Genomic DNA, 17,767 nt, shown 5'->3' on the forward strand with positions numbered 1-17,767 from the left:
AGTCTCAGTGAAATAGACTCTCGAGGTTGACAGCCTATGGAAGGTGAGCAGGGCATAGGGGAGAATGACCATAATCCTGGGGAACCGTTAGTGAGACAAGTATGAAGATATAGTATGGTTTGTAATTTAAAGAAGGTAATGAAGGTGTTTCCTTCTTTGGAAAGCTGCTGTTACATTTCATGGGGAAAAAAAAATTTTTGTTTACCTGAATTTTTCCATAATGGAATCTCATTGGAGATCAGATTTGTGTGCTCTCAGTGAGATGGAAAGCCTCTGTACAGGATGATCCTGATCAAATCTACTCTGATGTGTTCCACCTTGTTTTTCTTTTCCAGATGAACAGTCAGTGCCATGTTGTCATGAAACAGTGTTAAGTCATCCAAATAATGTATTCTAGATTAAATGGATTAGGCAGTGGTAGAATTGAGACTAAACTTGATTGTTCAAACAATTTACTTACAAGCTGCTTACTGTTATCATATCCTTTTATCGTTCTTTGTGTTCATTTGTCATTTAAATAGTGGTATGTTGCTGCTTCTCTGGCCAATGGGAAAGCTTGCTATCATACTTCTCACTACAGAAATACTTTTTGTCATATACTCAGTCTTAGCTTCTTCCTCTGTTTCTTCACCCAGAGGGTGGTTGGGCACTGGAACAGGCTCCCCAGGACAGTGATCACAGCACCAAGCCTGACAGAGATCAAGAAGCATTTGGATGATACTCTCAGGCATATGGTGTAACTCTTGGGGATGGTCCTATGCAGGGCCAGGAGCTGGACTTGATGATCCTTGTGGGTCCTTTCCAACTCAGCATATTCTGTAATTCTGTGATTCTCATTACTTCAGTTACGTTCCTTTTACTCATAATAGTACCTTTCTCCTGTTTCTGTCAGTCACTCATAGAAACTTTTGCCCTGCCTTTGTGGAATGCTGCTCTTCTAAATTGAGTCTTTCAGCCTGTCAATTCCTAGTTCTTTCAGAACTTTCTTCCTTATCATTATTCTTTCTGTAACTGGGTTACAAAGAGGGGTCTGAGCTCAGTACAGCATACAACATGCAGTGATGGGGACAGTGGCACCCCTGTTGCATTTGTGGAATCTCTGCTACAGGCCAAAATTTCATTAAGCTTTCATCACATCATATACCTTCAAAATATACCTTAAAATTGCTCAACCTCTTTTTTCCATCTACTCAGACTGATCAGATACCCTATAGATACTTGTTCTTACAAGTATTCTTCAAATTTATGCCCATCTTTGAATAAGATCTAGATTTTTTAAAAAATCTACTCAGTCTAATAGGTAAAGAATAGGGAAGAAAGTGGATTTGTCTTGCTTCTGAAACTTAGTTTAAACTGTTATGTAATGGGTATCGTGTAATCTATTTTTACAGTTGCAATCTATGCCAAAACACAAATTTGTATCTTAAATGCTGAGCAAGTCTGGCTGCTGTTGCTGTTGGTACCAGACTCAGTAGAGGGCTAGGCTGTAGAACAGCAAAGCCCCATTAAAGTTTTGAATAGAAGGCAACAAAACCATTTTATTGATGCCTGCTAGGAAAATACTACTGAGCTTCATGTCTGAGTGCTGTTGGAGGATGAAGCCTTTGAGTGATCCATCAGCAGAGCACGATGTTGCCATGCTGACACTTGTGCTGCTGACAATGCACTTCTTCATTGAAGCAATATATTGACTGCATGTGTGTCAGAGTCCTCAGGTAGCAAGTTCCAAGGGCTGGGACTTGAGGGAAAGACATGATAATACCTGATTTTGGTTATCTGAAGCATGGTGTCTTCTCATCATGTAACTGTTGCAGTGTCTCTTTGGTCCATGTAGTATAATTCAGAATGGCTTTGCTATTTAATTCAAGTCTTTTTGTCTGCTTAATATGATCAAACTACATGGTGAAATGAAACATGTAAAATGACTGAAGGTAAGAAATACATGCTGAGGTAAATGCCTGGTACTAAGATTACAGTGTACTCCTGTGCACTTGCAGTGTTGCTATGTCTGCTATAATGTGACTGAAAATTTAAACATAAATATGTAACCCAGTATGGTCAGGTGCAAGGAGTTGGGAACCAGTTGGAGGGATGGAAGTAATTCTAATAATGGTCTAGGTCATCAACTAGACACATGTTTAAATGTTAAAAGGTAACAATTTAGTTAAATATTTCCACCCTAAGTCTGAATGCTTCTGTGTTTTCTCAGTCCCTGAGTATTAGTTGGGTAAAAGGCAAAGTAACACATTTACAATTCACCATTCTGTAGAAATCCTTATTACAGTAATAACTAGGAAGATGTTGAGAAGCAGTGCTGTCTAGATGTTCTCAGATTCTTGAGAACAAATAACTTGTGTCCAATACCATTTTAAAGATCAGTCAGGGTTGTTTAGTGAGCCTGCTTTAATGCATTTTAATTTAACTATTGCAAAGTTGTGCAGAAATTAATCTACTTTTGAAGGTAGTAGTCTTAATTCAAAAAATGTCAGAAGAATGAGAGACCTGTGCTAGAATCAACTACAGAAGCCTCAAGTAGAAAGGCCAAGGTGCACATCCTCTGAGCTCTGGATGTGCACCAGAAGGAATAGCAGGGAACTGGTACTCTTGACTAGTTGTGGTGTCAACCTGTCTGTAGGGAGGAGGAATGAATGGAGCACCAGCGTAGCTTTGGGTTCTAGAAATCTTACATAGTCTATCCAACAGTGTACAGTGAAGCTTATTAATGAATACTTTAAATCTCTACTGTATATGAATCTCTAATATATGGATTGGAAACAGGTCTCTTCTGGATCCCTGAATCTGGAGAAAACATGTTATAACGAGGATTAGTTGTGTGTCAGAAGTGACCAGCAAGTGATTACAAACACTTGGACAGTCAGAGTTTAATGCTGATGGACTCTGGTTGCTGAGAGATATTGCCAACCTTAAGGACACATGGATAGATGTTTCTAGAACGCTCTGCACCCTCGCTCCCCCTTAGTTTTTTGGAGGGTGGGTGTTTATTGTCTGCCTATGAACAGGAAAATACTGGCACATTTAGTGTGAAAGGCTATTCCCACAGAATTAATAAATATTACTCTCTTCTTAATTAGAAGGCAACTTTGTTTTTTTAGCTGGACTTGTGGTTTGTGGGGTTTTTTCTTCCTTCACTAGGTGAAGATACTTGATTGGTTTTCTGTCTCTTGCCCTAGGCGTGCAATGGAACTGAGTTTTGCTCTTGTTAATGGGAACAATGTCCGTGGAATGATGAAGGAGTTGCTGTATTTTCTAGATTCCTGTGAGCCAGAGTTCAAAGCAGACTGTGCATCTGGAATATTTCTTGCAGCTGAAAAGTATGGAGTCATTTTACTTCCTATTAATTTTTGGTACATCCTCAGAATTGTGAGCATCTTGTATATTGTTCCTTCCCTTCCCCACTCCCCAAGAGAGAATGTGTTGATCATTTCTTCTCTGTTTGATCTGTGGGTGGTTTATCAGTTGTAGCCCACTCTGAGGAACAGGATACACTAGTGTTGGTGTCCCCCCTCAGGAAGCAGTGGGCCAAGAAATAACTGAGGGGAGATGTTATGATGATGATGATGAGTTTCTTGCTGGTGTTGAAGGCTGACAATTATTGCTCCAACTTGTTTTCTTCATTTTGTCAGATATGCTCCTTCCAAGCGCTGGCACATAGACACGATTATGAGAGTCTTAACAACGGTGAGTGAAATTGCCTCTCTGCATAAAATTTTCTTAATTCTTTAGGAAGTTACTCTTCATCAAGTTGGAGATGGCAATAAAGGCTGGCGGATAATAAACACAGAGGAAGTGCACTTATGATACTGACCCAAGGCAGCCAGTAAGAAATATGTAAACTCAGTAAATATGGCTGAGTGGTTTTTTAGAGGAAATGTATGATTTCAGAAACACACAAGAATAAGAGTGTGTAGCAGAGGATTTCTACTGCAGTAGTCACATTAGCTTCTAAGTTAGGACAGCTCTTGTCCTGTCTGATTCCAGTATATAGTGCTTTCAGAGGAGAGTGAATGCAGCCTTAAGTGACTTGCAAAGAGAAAGGGGGTGAAGCAGTTTCTTGGAATTATTCTGAGTTTATCAAAGCTTATTAATGAAACTTCAGTTCTTCCTCTTTGTGTTTAATTATTACTCTTTACCTACTTTATTTATAAACATCGTAGCTGAGGTGGAACTGGAGTATTGTTTTGGCAAATGAGGGAAGAGATCCTAATAACTTGGGTAAGACAGTGTGTTCCCTCAGGCAAAGGAGTGGGAAGAGATTTATCAGTATTTGTGTTCAAATTTGAGAAGCTCATCAAGAAGGGAGTCTGGCTTGTGTGCTGTTTTGCCACCCTGAAACAGAGAAAAGTAGATTCCTCTGAACTGAGAATCGATTTCCATTAGAAGGTTGGCTGTGAGAATTGCTCTCAGATGACCTCATTCAATAAAGTAACTTCCTTTTCTTGACTGCTATAGAAACCTTGTATTATAACTTCTTGCAATTTCAGGGTATCTATAGTATGGATTTCTCTGGGTACAGTTTTGTTCATTGGTAAATATGCTGTCCTGTACTGCCTCTCTGAGCCTGCTCAAAATCAACCATGAAGTGCTCACAGATCAGAAGGCTGATTTTTATTTCCATGCACATCAGGTGGTTTTGTGAAAGGTAGCAGCAGCTGCTGGGTGTTACTGAGAAGGTGGATAGTAAAACCTAACAATTGTTCTTGCAGGCAGGAAGTTATGTTCGTGACGATGCTGTTCCCAATCTGATCCAGCTAATAACCAATAGTGTGGAGATGCATGCCTACACTGTGCAGAGACTCTACAAAGCCATCCTTGGAGATTACTCTCAGGTAAAACCAAACATGGCCAGCTTCATTTTCCTTGTTGTACTGCAATAAATATTCATTTTTACTAAGTATCTCAAGGTAAACCAACACCACTCTGTCTGGCTCCAAGGGACAGATTGCAGAGAAGGCGTGTTTTCTATAAGTTCACATTTTTAGTTTCTTCAATTCTCTTACAGAATTCTTGATCAAATCAAACATTCCTCTTTTTTCTGCTGTGGAGAACTTCCTTCACTGGGAGGAAGACTAAGCTTGCTCTTGGAAATGAAGGTGGTTTAATTTATCATACAGGCATCCATTTATCTCTGAGGCTTCTCTGGTTTTTCTTCCAACAGCAGCCCCTGGTGCAAGTGGCCTCCTGGTGCATAGGAGAGTATGGAGATCTTCTGGTGTCCGGTCAGTGTGAAGAGGAGGAACCAATACAGGTATAGCTTGGGAAAGAACAGCAATGGTATCCCTGGCTGAGGCTGGAGCTGCTTGATGCTGGCTATGTGAGGGGAATGCTTGCAACAATTCCTTAGCATTAATGTCTATGATGGTGATGGACTCTGGGCAGGAATCTCCTTCCCCTGCTGCAGGCATGGACTGTGTAAACACTGGCTGTGTGGAGTGCCGCTGCAGTTGGCAGAATGGTGTGGTTTCAGTGCTAACCTGCCTTGCAAGGAGTCTGCCAGTGTCTTAGCTGTCTATTTTGGTGATAAACCTGCCCTTATATGTGTGGAACAGGAACTGTATTTTAAAATTTGTACCATGAGATCTCCACCTGGATGCATCTGTCTCACACACTTTGAACATAACGCTACGGGCTCAGAGTTGCAGAGGAGGTGTGACATGGCCATTAAGCAAGAGACAGGTTTTTACAGTATGCTCTGGCAGGCTTGCTGCAAAGCTCCTCTCTGTCTCAGCCTAACCTCTCTGTACCTTTTCAGGTAACAGAGGATGAAGTTCTTGATATTTTAGAAAGCGTCCTGATATCTAATATGTCTGCGTCTGTGACACGAGGCTATGCTCTCACTGCCATCATGAAGCTTTCCACAAGGTTCACCTGCACTGTCAAGTGAGTTCTCATTGGTGGTGTACTGCACAGGGCTTTGTTGCAAATATGCTGGCATCAGTTGTCTTCAGTAGGAGTATTCCTTGAATATGTTCTGCTTCCATGGGTTACAAGAGTCATCCTGTTACTTGTTGGCTTTTAGAGTCCTCCTTTGCTCACTGAATGGAAGATGTCTGCTGTTTGTACTGTTTTCTCTATGGATGTCCTCTACTATATGGGACTTAATCCATGTTGCCATTTCTTGAAAACTCCTTATGGGAAAGAGAAGTCCTTACTTTCAGTGGGCTGTTCTTTCCAGTTCCTTTTTCGGATGATGGGGAGAAAAATAGCCTTGTTTCCTCTTGGAGGCTCCTTGGTGTGGGTAGTTGAGCTTTTTTATGCTGTACCTTAAGGTGGTGTGTTAATCACCTGCTGATGATGTTGTGAGAGGACAGTTCAGATACGGATATTGCATGGATACTGCAGGGACTGCTGTGTTACATGAGTTACAGGGGACTTGTGTTGAGCAGAGGCCAAGTAGCATCTTCAGGATTACACATGCTAATCCCTCGGTTATTGCTGATAATTCCGTGGTGTGTTTGCTTGTTCCCCCTGCCCCAACAGTCGCATTAAGAAGGTGGTTTCCATCTACGGCAGCAGCATCGATGTGGAGCTGCAGCAGAGAGCCGTGGAGTATAATGCACTTTTCAAGAAATATGATCACATGAGGTAAGTACTGATGAGTTTTGGTGTTTGAAAAGGGTCATTATAATGTGTGCTGATCTCCTGTTGATGACACTCCGGGCTTTGAGAGCTCTGTCTGGTGATTTTGGTAGGTTTACAGGGGAACTAGAATCCCTTCCCCATCTATAGGGTTAGTGAGTGTTTTAAGGACTTAATGTACCCTGTGATATTGTTCTATGATCAGAGACTTTCTCTGCCAAAACATTTGTCCTGAGCCTGTCCATTTGAGCCTGAGCTTGACCGATTTTTACTTCTCGGTGTTGAATCTTAAATTTCCTAGGTGAGTTAATACCTGCAGGTAGCTTCTACTGTACTAGCGTTACTGGAGTCATTAGGTTCAAACTGATCTTAAAATGCCTTTGGAATAAAGATGGAGAGATGCACTGACCTGTCCTCCTAAGCTGTTTTCTGAACTAGTAGTAGTTCTTCCGACTATCAATACTTTTCAATTTTTTAGAACATCTTTTTCATTTACTGTATCTTCTTGTAGTATCTGTTTAAAATCTCAAATTCTGCATGGAAAGGCATGCTATTTCACTGCACCTCTCAGCATCCCTGTTTTACAATTAGTGAGCATAGTAACCTTCTTACACCATATCATTCAGAGGTCTCCATTCATAATTGTCTTGCACGAATGATTGTTTTTCTATGAAGCAGTTAAAGCCTTGGTTTGTTACAGTAACTAAAACTGTTAATTCTTAGCAGAATAGTCATTAATCTGCTATGTGCTGTAGTTAATTGTTGATACCTAGGAGCACCACAGATTGTTCTATTCAATGAGGATCATAAGATTGGAGGAGATTTGCTGGGGATTAACTTCATCCACCCTTGAAAACTTTCCTTAAGATACCATCGGATGAAATTTTAGAATTTAGAGGAAAGATAAAATGGGTGCCACTGGACTAAATATTGCTTGTGTTTGTAGGGACTTCTAAACCTTGTTTGAAAGGCTCTTCACAATCACATTTTTCCATAGATACCGTCCTATTCACTATGTGTAGGACACAACCTCCTTGTGACTTCCTCTTTTCTCTCCCCCTGTGGTATCCGTGCAGCAGCTCAAATTGTTCTTAGATAAGTCACGTTAAGGAGCAAGAGCATGTGAACTGCCTGGGGCTTCCATGGAGCCTTATGAATAAGTTGAGAAAAATCCAACATGAGGGCCTTTTGATCTAGCTGACCATTGCAGCTGATAGTGTCTGGCCATCAGCTTGGCAGTGTTTGCTGTTCCCAGTTTTGGGAGGCATTGCACTTCAGGAATATATATGTGAACTTTGTTCACTTTTACAAGACAGCATTTGTACTTTTCCCCCCAGTGTATTCTGCTGCTCATGACAGTGTAAAGGTCAATGTTTAGTAGTTTCTGCCCATTAAGACTGTTCATGGTCAAAAACGTAGCCCATTGTTGGGTTTATTGGCACCTTTTCAGCCCCAAGATGTGTAGACAGTGTGGTTTGCCCCTGTTACATGCAGCGCTTTATGGCTCAATCTACAAGGGGTTTCTTATATTTACAGACTAGTTCTCCCTGTGTCAGGATTCAGGATCCCATGCCTCTTCTTCAGTCCCTGTGTCATTTCAGGAGGGTACTCTCAGAGGCTGAATGTCCATCTCTTTGGAAACTTAATTTGGCTACATGAGAGCGTGGTGACTGCTTTTCCAGCTTTGCCACCTGTTTTAAGTGGCTAACCCTTCTGCGAAGATAACTCAGATGAGCTAACTCTGACTCACCTGCATATGGGACAGAGCAGTCAAGTGACCCAGGTCTGCAGCTAATCCACCATTGCTCAGTTATGTAATTTTTATCTTGGATTTGTTATCCTAGCCCCATAGTGGAAACTGTCTCAGGTGCTGGGGGAAAACCTGAGACAGGAGGGCTCCTTTGGTTTTTAGCTGTCAGCTAATGTATTTACAGTGGCACAGAATGCCAGGGATTGCTTCTGACCACCTCAAGCTGTCATGCAATCTTACTGTTCCCCTGCATTGGAGCTCAAAAGAAAAGGCAGGTTGCCCTGTGTAAATCATCTCTTGAATGTTTAAGTATTTGGATTGGGATCCAGGAAGATGGCACAGTGTAACTATGTCAGCTTCTTTCAGGCCAGCACTGCTTGAGAGAATGCCAGTAATGGAGAAAGTCACCACAAATGGCCCTACTGAGATTGTACAGACCAACGGAGAGACAGAGCCAGCAGTACTGGAAACCAAACCTCCACCCTCTGGATTGCAGCCTGCCAGCCAGGTAACTGAAAGTGACTTGGGATGAGCTTCCCCTACATGTCAGATCACGCTCTAGCCACTGCCAACAGTAAACTGAAACCATCTCCCTCCCCCTCTCTGCCTCTTTGCTAGTTCTGACTGGTGGTGGTAGATCATGGCTCTGCTCTGATGGCTCTAGTGTCCAGAACAGGTGTGTCAAACAGGTCATCGTGGGCCTCCCAGGAGAGGGTTGGATTAGCTCTGTTGGTTATGGTGCTAATAACGCCAAGGCCATGGGTCTGATCCCAGTATGGGTCATTCATTCCGGAGTTGGACTCGATGATCCTTGTGGGTCCCTTCCAACTCAGGATGTTCTGTGATTCCCCAGCCTGTCTCCATGTGCACGAGCTCTTTCCTTCTCTAGCTCTGTGGTCCCATGAGCATGGAAACAAGATCTCTTGTGGGGTGTGGGATCACAGTGAAACTAAGAACCCCTGTTACTGGCCAGCAGCTCTGTTGGTCTTCAGTTTGAGAACAAGTAGAATCCACTGCACTAAAAGAGAAAGTAGCAGAAAGTTGAATATATGTAACTATTACATCCTCTCTCTCATTAGGCAAATGATTTATTGGACTTATTGGGTGGAAGTGATATAACACCTGTAATCCCCACTGCACCTACAAGCAAGCCAGCCTCTGCTGGTGGGGAGCTCCTTGACCTCCTGGGAGACCTCAACCTAACAGGTGAACAGGCTGCGTTTCTTAAAGTCCACATTCTCAGTGCCGGGGTGCGATGAGAGGGAACTAGTTCTTCCTTGTCTTTTAAGTCCTAGTTTTCACACTTACTCTTACCAAGATCCATATTAGCATACAGGTGGGAGTTGGGGAGTGAAGTCCCAGGTTGACTCTGCGTGATTAGCTGGTGAGACTTGAGCATTTCTGCACTTCAGTCTGGGAATGCTGTGAGCCTTTCCCAGAGAGGACTGGGAGATGTGAAGAATTAATTCCATTTGAATGCCTGCTAGCTCAAGAGGAGCTTGGTCTTTAAAGCAAAGAAGGGGAGGATGACAACACAGATTTTTTTGTAGAGCTTCAAGAAGTACAATATGCAGTGGTCAGTCTTTGGTGAAGAAGTAATTATTCTTCATTTCATGACAGCCGAGTAATAATCATTCAATGTTTTTTGTAGGTTCTCCAGTATCTGCCCCTGCACCCCAGATAGCACAGCCTCCATTCCTGCTCGATGGACTCACATCACAGCCTCTCTTCAATGATATTGCTGCAGGTTAGGGACATATAAATCCTTTGCCCTGAAGTGCCTCAGCACTCAACTAGAAGAGGAAACAAGGGATAGTAAAAAAAAAAAAAAAGGGGGGGAGGGGATTTGAAAATGTGGCATAGACACTGGAGTAGAAGGGACTGTGTTTAATCTTCAGAAGAGTTCATGTCTGGGGTAAATTAAATGCATGCTATGATGTTGAAATGATCTCCAGATTCTGTAGGTCTGCTGCTTTTTTGTTTTGTACAGGAATCCCCTCCATTACTGCATACAACAAGAACGGGCTGAAGATTGACTTCACCTTTGAGAGGTCGAACACGAACCCCAGTGTCACTGTAATCACAATACAGGCCTCCAACAGCACAGAGCTGGATATGACAGATTTTGTTTTCCAAGCTGCAGTACCAAAGGTAGAGCCACTTAGGGCAACTACAGTGAGAGGTAGAGGGCCAGCTGCAAACACTCCCTGGGCGGTGCTTTCATGTAGACAGAAACTTGCAAGGTAAACAAGGCTGAGAGCTGTTAAAAGGATTTCTTAGTGCTCAGTTTGGTCATCTCTTTCTAGTCTAAAGTAAATGTTGTAAATGCAATAGAACACAGGTTTCTATCAGATTGGACTACTTTTGCTTGGACAAAATAGTGTTTTAAAATCATCACTTTCTAGGAAAGTTGCTAAACTGCACACAAAAAAATGTTGAGTCAAAAAACATATTTTGGAGATGCTAATCATTCCCTTTAATCTTATTTTCTAAGAAATATATCATGTTCTTCGCAGCTATGAATACATGAAAGAGAAACTCTTCGAAGTTATTAGCTGCTTATAAAATTTGAATGAGTCACCATATGGTGATTAGTGGCAGTCCTAATTTAAAGGAGTGAATTCTTCCCTTGCACTCAGCTGCAGCACAAAATATGGGAGTCGGATATTGCCTAGTTTACAGTAGAGCAGACTGCTGAAGCAGGATGTGACTGGAATGCTCTCCAAATTTGGGAAAATACATTCACTTCTCAGAGTTTCACTTCTGGGAATTAGTATTCCCCTACCTTGGATTCAGGTTGGTTTCATACCTGCCATAGGAAGGTATTAGGAAAGAATGGGCCTCCTGAAGTTCTAATTTTCCTTGCTTTCTCCCAGTGCAAACAAGTAATTTTATGTTCTTACTGCATTAAGCACCAAATTTTCTCTTTGCCTTTCTTCAGACATTCCAGCTGCAGCTCCTGTCTCCCAGCAGCAGTGTCATCCCTGCATTTAACTCGGGGACCATCACACAGGTCATTAAAGTCCTGAATCCACAGAAGGTGAGTGATTCCAAGAAGAATTATTAAAGATACTGTCTTGGAATTGTTCATTTAGTGGCAGTCAGTTAGGGATTCATCTGTGATGAGAGGTAGGGAGTGATGGTAGTGAATGATGTGTTTTTCATGATGGTCATTTTGGTTAGGATTAGGAAAAGGTTATGAAAAATGGAGGTTTGGGAAAAAAAGGAGGTTCTGGCCTTTTATTTGGTTATACTGCTAAAACAGATTCACAGCTTTGCTATCTTGAATTCATTCAAGTCTTACATTGGAGTGGTTGTGAAGTTTTCAGGTGGCCTTTCCAGAGGAGCTCAACCTAGTATTTATATGGGTGGTAAAAGTGATATCTGGAAAGCAAGCATCTTGCCATATGAAGATATTCAACATTTGTTCTTGCTATCTGCAGCAACATTACTTGAAATGTTTGCTACACAAAAAGTAGCTTGATACATATTCTTAACAAAATTGTCTATTTTCTCAAGTGGTGTCATTTGTTTTTAATGTGATGAGCGTAGTTTTAAACAGTTGACTGAAAGAATCTTTAGGTGTGATGTAATCATAATTCCATTTGTTTTATAGCCTTCAGAGACAGGCTTCAAGACTGGAATATAACAGATTTGAGGGGAGGGAGGGATGTCCTCCTTAAGAGGCTTTGCAAGTGCTCAGATGTCATCAGAAAGAAAAAATTGAGATCACATGTTTCTTCTTTTGAGGGACAACCTTAAGATCTTAAACAACTCTAAGAACTTAAAACATCTGACGTTTTTCATAGAAGTATATCATGTTTTTTGCAAGTTAATACTTACTGCTCTAGATGTAAAGTATTGCTGCTAGACTGAAGTGCAAGTGAGAACACAATCACAAATTTCAGCCCAAGATTTCACTGAATAGCAGTCTTCTAGTGCATAGCTTTTGTGGATTCCATGCATCTCCCCTTTTTTCCATGTAGTCTGCTCACCTCTGCCTATATGCAGCCACAAGACTAATTATTCTCTTTCTTGTATACATCTGGTAGGAGTTTCTCTGTGGTGCCACAGAGCACCTTTCAAAGATCACCGTGTAAGTTATTTTCTGAACTTTGGAGGATTTAGGAGTTTTCCTGTGATGTGCCAGAAGTCACAATATAGCCCCCTCAGATGGTACCCCCAAGGTGAAATACAACTGGGTAGTGGCATGTTTCCTTGTTGGAACACCACAGCTCCCAGGAACACTTCAGAGTACAGAAGTGCAAAATAGTGTCCATTGAAACTGGATTGAAACTGATGGCAAGTTTTCCAAAACAACACCAAATAAACAAAAAACTGACACTGATGATGTTGATCTATTAGTGATAAAGCATAACTTCTTTATCCTGGGTCTGGTTGGAGCAGTCCTTGTCCTCCTTTCCTCTGCTATCCCTTTTGCATATTTATGTGTAGGTATGGAGAAAAGAGACAGAAATGGTTGACTTTTTGCTTTTCTTCTTAGGGTTTTTTGAGAGTGAGGAGAATAGGGAACTTGACTAGAGCATGCTGTGTTTTAGGGCCACTTAGTGTCTGGGTGACAGCCAAATGACAGCGTAAAGCAGCTTCTGAGCTATTCCATCATTTACTCCCAGCAGAAGGCTTGGAGGCTCTTGTTTCCAGTCTTTCATAGGCTATTTCCTTCACAGTGCTGCTGAGCTGTGCAGTACTTGAAGTTTCCAGACTGCTGTGTTGAGTGGACAGCCAGTTTGGGAAATGCCGTCCTTCCCTCCAAGCCCAAGTGCAGAGCAGTGGAGTACGGACCTGCCTCCTGCTTTCTTCTATTGTTAACTGGAATTTTAAGTTACTTTTGTATTTAAGGACCTCAGTGCTTGCAAGAGCAGGGCCAGTGCAGAGAGATGTAGGTAGAAGCTGTGCTATAGCTTTTCTAAGAGCTCATATCTGATCTGACAACTAGTGACCAATCAATGTCCTACCAGATTGAGCATTTATCTGCAGTGGCATGGCTCACCCTGCACATCCTTCCAGCAAGCTCTTGCAGTCAGGAAAGGTCTGTGTTGAGTATTCATGGGCTAAGGGAGGGGAAATGAATGTTGTGGGATTCGCTGACCTTTAAGGAAGACCTGAATTTGTTTTGTGTGTGTGTTTGTTTCCCCCTTTTCTCTTGTAGCAACAACTACGTATGCGGATCAAGTTGACGTATAATCACAAGGGCTCAGCAATGCAGGATCTAGCAGAAGTCAACAACTTCCCCCCTCAGTCTTGGCAGTGAGGCTCTGGCACCATTCTTATTCTCATCCCACCCAATCAAAAGAACTCTGGGAAGAAGGTTGTGATCCTTGGCAATCCCCCAAACTGCACCATGGGCATGGGGAACAGATGAGACCTGCTGATGAGGAGGAATTTTCCTGAAGTGATTGCTGACTTTGAAGCATATCTGTTAAGACTAATCTCCTCTCCTCCGCTGATGAGGCTGGTGGCTTGTGGACGCTACTGTGCACTCCCTCACACATGCATTCACAGCCAGAAGCAACATTCCCTTCTCCCTTCCCCCGCCTTCCCCCGGCCCCTCAAAAAGAAACACAGCCTGGTTGGAAGAGAAGTCTGGAATTTCTAGCAGGGAAACTTTCTTCTCTCTGCAGCAAGTGAGCAGTTGCCCCTTCTTTCTGCTGTCTTTTTTCCCTGGGATGGGCAAGGCGTGTCATCATTCATTTCTAGCTGGATTTCTTCAGGCATTTTCATCTGGGACTCAGATGGGGACTTGGGGAATGTCAGGCTGCCTTGCCTCTTTCTTCTTGTATCCCATAGGTCTGAAGGGGCTGGAGGCTTCTTATGACCTACTCAGTGCATTATTGTATACACCCACCTCTTAGTTATGTGATGGCATACGAAGAGCAAGTGAGGCCTTGGGAGTTCATCTGCAAACCTGGGACAGTGCAGGAAAAGAGGTGCTGGCAAGAGCTGGTAAAATTACGTTTGGTGCTGTACTTGGAAATGAAGACCTTACACTTGAATTTTCTTTCTTTCTATCAGTAGCTACAGCCATGCAGATCCACAGTCTTCTGTAGCTTCCCCAGAAAGTGTAGTGAGATATGAGAAACGTAGGGATCCAAGGAGCAGCTGATTTCCTACCACAGACGGTTTCAAAGTCTTTCACCCTGTTAGTTGTGGTTTATGGGTAGAAAAGACACATTCAGTTTTGTAGATCAGTCTTTGGGCAAGGGCTCTGCTCCTGCTGGGAGAGTCATCAGAGACCATGCTGCAAAGTTGCTCTTCCTGGTTATTCCAGACCTTCTCCCCAATTTAATTTCCAGAGCCTGTTGTAGACCCCCTGGGTTCCATTTGAGTTACTTCTGACTGGGATATTTGTGTTGTATCTGTAATATTGGCACTGAAATAAAGACCATGCGGTTTAAAGAGACCTTTCCCATTTTGTTACTTAATTGATCCTTGTAGTTTACTCCTTGCTCCCCTTTCAGGAGAGTAATGTGCCAGTTCAGGTTCAGACTGAAAGTAATTTTACTGTGTTTTGAACGGAAGCCAGTTGTTTGAGTATTTGGATCCAAAGAGGTGAGGTACAGTACCCCTGTGAGCTCATGGAAAGCTGTGTTCAAGATGTTCCTGTGGAACTGCTGGGAGGTGGTGCAGTTCAGGGCGGTCTTTCAGAGGCCATGTGTAGGACATAAAGCACAGTGTGACAAACTGTTCAGATATTCAGTGCTCTTCAGGGAGGAAGAGGGGAAGATACATCTTAGATCTTCATCTGTGAGTGTGCTGGTAAGCTGAAGGTAGGGTGCGTCTGCTGCAGTTCTGTTTTAGGGCTTTCCGGACAGTGATCGTTGAGTGCTCTCATGGCAAACTTAGACACAGCTTTTTGTGTCCGCAGAAGTGCTAATACTGGGCTCCAGTCCTTGCCAAAAGTATTGCAAGAGTGGTACACAGTGTATTTTGGAAAAATTGAAGACCCGTTCTACCATTGAATTGGGAACAGGAGGCCACTAAAGGTTGTTCAGTCTGCTTTGGTTTTAACTGCATTAAGTAATATAAGGTAGGACTGACTGTCACTGACATAAGTGCCAGTCATGTGTAGTGGAGTAAGTTTGTCTTCTCTTAGAGGCCTTTTTTACTACCTTACTGATTAAACAGGTTTGGGCCTTTGGATTAGCAAAGAGCTTTATTCTACTAGAACTGGCATCAGCATGGGGTTATAAAATCTAGAAGAATAATGTATGATTTCCTTAAAAGTAACTTTGGGTTGTGGTAGGGTCATGCCTTGGCCATCAGTGGTGGGATAGATCCTGTGCTTCTATCTAGAAGCATTATGAAACAGGCAGTCTAGCAGGAAATGGCTGAATTAAGGTACATTTCTGGTGCTGAGCATTTAACTTTGTTGCTTTCACTGCAGTTCTGGCTATTCACCACCCCACTAGCTCAAACTCAGTGTTGAAAACTGACCATGTTAAGTCTGTACTTCAGTGAGCTTTGAGGGCGTCCCAGAGAGAAAGCTAATGGAAAGTCTTTGCCTTGGTTCCTGAGCTCCTTATAAGCTCTCCTGTTCTCTTCACAGAATTGTACATGGTCACTTGTACTGAAAGCCAACACACCTTGCTCTCCCTTTGGTTTTGCTGGGAGGGAGCACTGGTGCGGGAGATTAGATGGGAAGGAAGAAGGAAATGGTCTGTCACCTGGCGAGTTTGTTGTAGCAGAGTTGGGAACAGCGTATCTTGTCCCTCTTGTCATGCTTGTGTTCTGTCCCTAGAGCAGCTGGGTTTTGCTGTTGGTCTCTGGTAAGCTTGTAGGATGAATTCCTTCTGTGTTCTTGGCTCCTTCAGCCACCCTTGCACCGTGTCTGTGCTTGGGGAAATGGGCACTTTGTCACATGGGGGCTGGAGGAGGCGGCACGTGTACCCGAGATGTGTTTTGCAGGAAGCAAAAGAACTCTATGAAGAACTCTTTTGTAGCAGCCAAACATTCTGCTTGTCCTTGGAGCTCTCTCCCCTCCTCACTAAGGGATGGGCACTGACATTCTGCCAGAAGGAAGGCCAGGCTTCCCACCTTCCCGTACCTGCAATCCCAGATAACGCTGCTTGCTCCTTGACCCCCCTGTGCTCCTCAAGCTCTGTGCTGCTGCTGGGGTTTCCCTCTGGAGAGTACTCACACATCTGAGGCACTCCCAGACTGAGTCCTCTTCCCACCAGCTGAATGCAACGATTCTTACAGGCCTGGTCAACGTTTTACTTGCTTCACTGTAAGGGGAATATAAAGGCAGCAAGATACAGACTTCGTGGCTAATCTTACTAACCTACATGGAAGACTTTGGAGCTGGGAGATATTGAATGTCTGTTTTTTTCAAGTGAATGTATTTTGAGTCAAAAAATGACAGAAACAATAGTGGCCATATTGGGCCTGAAGGGGGAGGAGACATGGGAAGGTCCTAAAGTCGACTTTATCCAGGTTTTGATGGGACAAAATATGGCCTTGAACAACTTATTGAAGCAATAGCAGTGAGGGGACTGCCACCTTTACAGTACCTTGGATCTATAACTTGGAAGATGCTGAAACAGCTGGGAGAGGTGCCAGTGCCTTCCCTGAGGCTGGTCCCAGCTGTGAGCTGCGGCAGCAATGACGCTGGTGCACTTTTATGTGTTCATTTTCTACTTGGAGGCTGTGAGGGAAGGAGCTGCTGGACTACTTCCCTCTGAACTTTCACTCTATTCCTGTATATTTCTTTTTCTTTCCTGATGTTGTAATTTAAATTTTGCATAGAGCCCCAATTCCACCTCTTTGACAGTATAGAGAAAAAAATAAGCAAACAAAAAACCCCATGAAAATGCAAACCCCCAACAAACCCAACCAAATTTGAAGTAAGAACATGCCATTTGAGCAGGGAGCGTGGTGGCACTTGAAATTCTGGAGACCTATTTTTGAGATGTGAAAAATTTAAGTAAATGCTGAGTCGTAGGTGAGTGAGGAGCTTAACGGATGTAAACATTTACATGGGATGCATTAGACTTCTGCTGTGTGTATTGTCTTTTGGTTGAAACAAATTATGAAGTGACTAATAAAATGAGTCAATATTCAATGATTTAAAACTGTGCCTTGTTGCTTTCTGCAAGTACAGCTGGATAGGATGTTTTGATTCTTGATGTTTGGCCGTGGCAAGTTCAGATGATGCAAAAAAAAAGGGGGCAGATTTTGAAAACCTTTATGGGAAATTTTGGAGAGCAAAATGAGAGGACAATTGCAAAACTCTTGGGCAGTTCAGAATAGCACCTGGAGAGAGAGTGTGTCAGTTAGTTACTAGCAGCAGTGCTTGTCCAGGTGCTAGAAATGTGTGTGGGATCTGAACACGAAGAATATTTTTCAGTGGTATTTGCAGTGTGCTGTGGGTATTGGTCATGATTCCATTGCTACTTAAAA

At 42.7% G+C, this 17,767-nt stretch overlaps 1 protein-coding gene and 1 non-coding gene across 4 annotated transcripts in view; both read left to right on the plus strand.

Annotated features, from left to right (window-relative positions):
* AP1G1 (adaptor related protein complex 1 subunit gamma 1) overlaps positions 1–17,439 on the plus strand; it is a 40,629-nt gene extending 23,190 nt beyond the window's left edge. For all 3 annotated transcript variants that reach the window (XM_051805593.1, XM_051805590.1, XM_051805592.1), the window contains exons 12-23: positions 3,192–3,332; positions 3,645–3,699; positions 4,725–4,847; positions 5,177–5,266; positions 5,771–5,898; positions 6,499–6,603; positions 8,714–8,855; positions 9,427–9,553; positions 9,999–10,094; positions 10,338–10,498; positions 11,289–11,387; positions 13,518–17,439. In XM_051805593.1, coding sequence (XP_051661553.1) covers positions 3,192–3,332; positions 3,645–3,699; positions 4,725–4,847; positions 5,177–5,266; positions 5,771–5,898; positions 6,499–6,603; positions 8,714–8,855; positions 9,427–9,553; positions 9,999–10,094; positions 10,338–10,498; positions 11,289–11,387; positions 13,518–13,619 — 1,369 coding nt within the window. In that variant the 3' untranslated portion in view covers positions 13,620–17,439. The remainder of the gene's footprint in view (positions 1–3,191; positions 3,333–3,644; positions 3,700–4,724; positions 4,848–5,176; positions 5,267–5,770; positions 5,899–6,498; positions 6,604–8,713; positions 8,856–9,426; positions 9,554–9,998; positions 10,095–10,337; positions 10,499–11,288; positions 11,388–13,517) is intronic.
* Positions 1,582–1,668, plus strand: LOC127479294 (small nucleolar RNA SNORD71). Its single transcript, XR_007907528.1, has one exon. It is a non-coding gene; the product is annotated as a small nucleolar RNA SNORD71 (small nucleolar RNA).
* Positions 17,440–17,767: the final 328 nt, after the last annotated feature.

Source organism: Manacus candei, unplaced genomic scaffold, assembly GCF_025592945.1.
Source record: "Manacus candei isolate 608988 ecotype Guabito, Panama unplaced genomic scaffold, ASM2559294v1 h1tg000065l, whole genome shotgun sequence".
Classification (NCBI taxonomy): Eukaryota; Metazoa; Chordata; class Aves; order Passeriformes; family Pipridae; genus Manacus; species Manacus candei.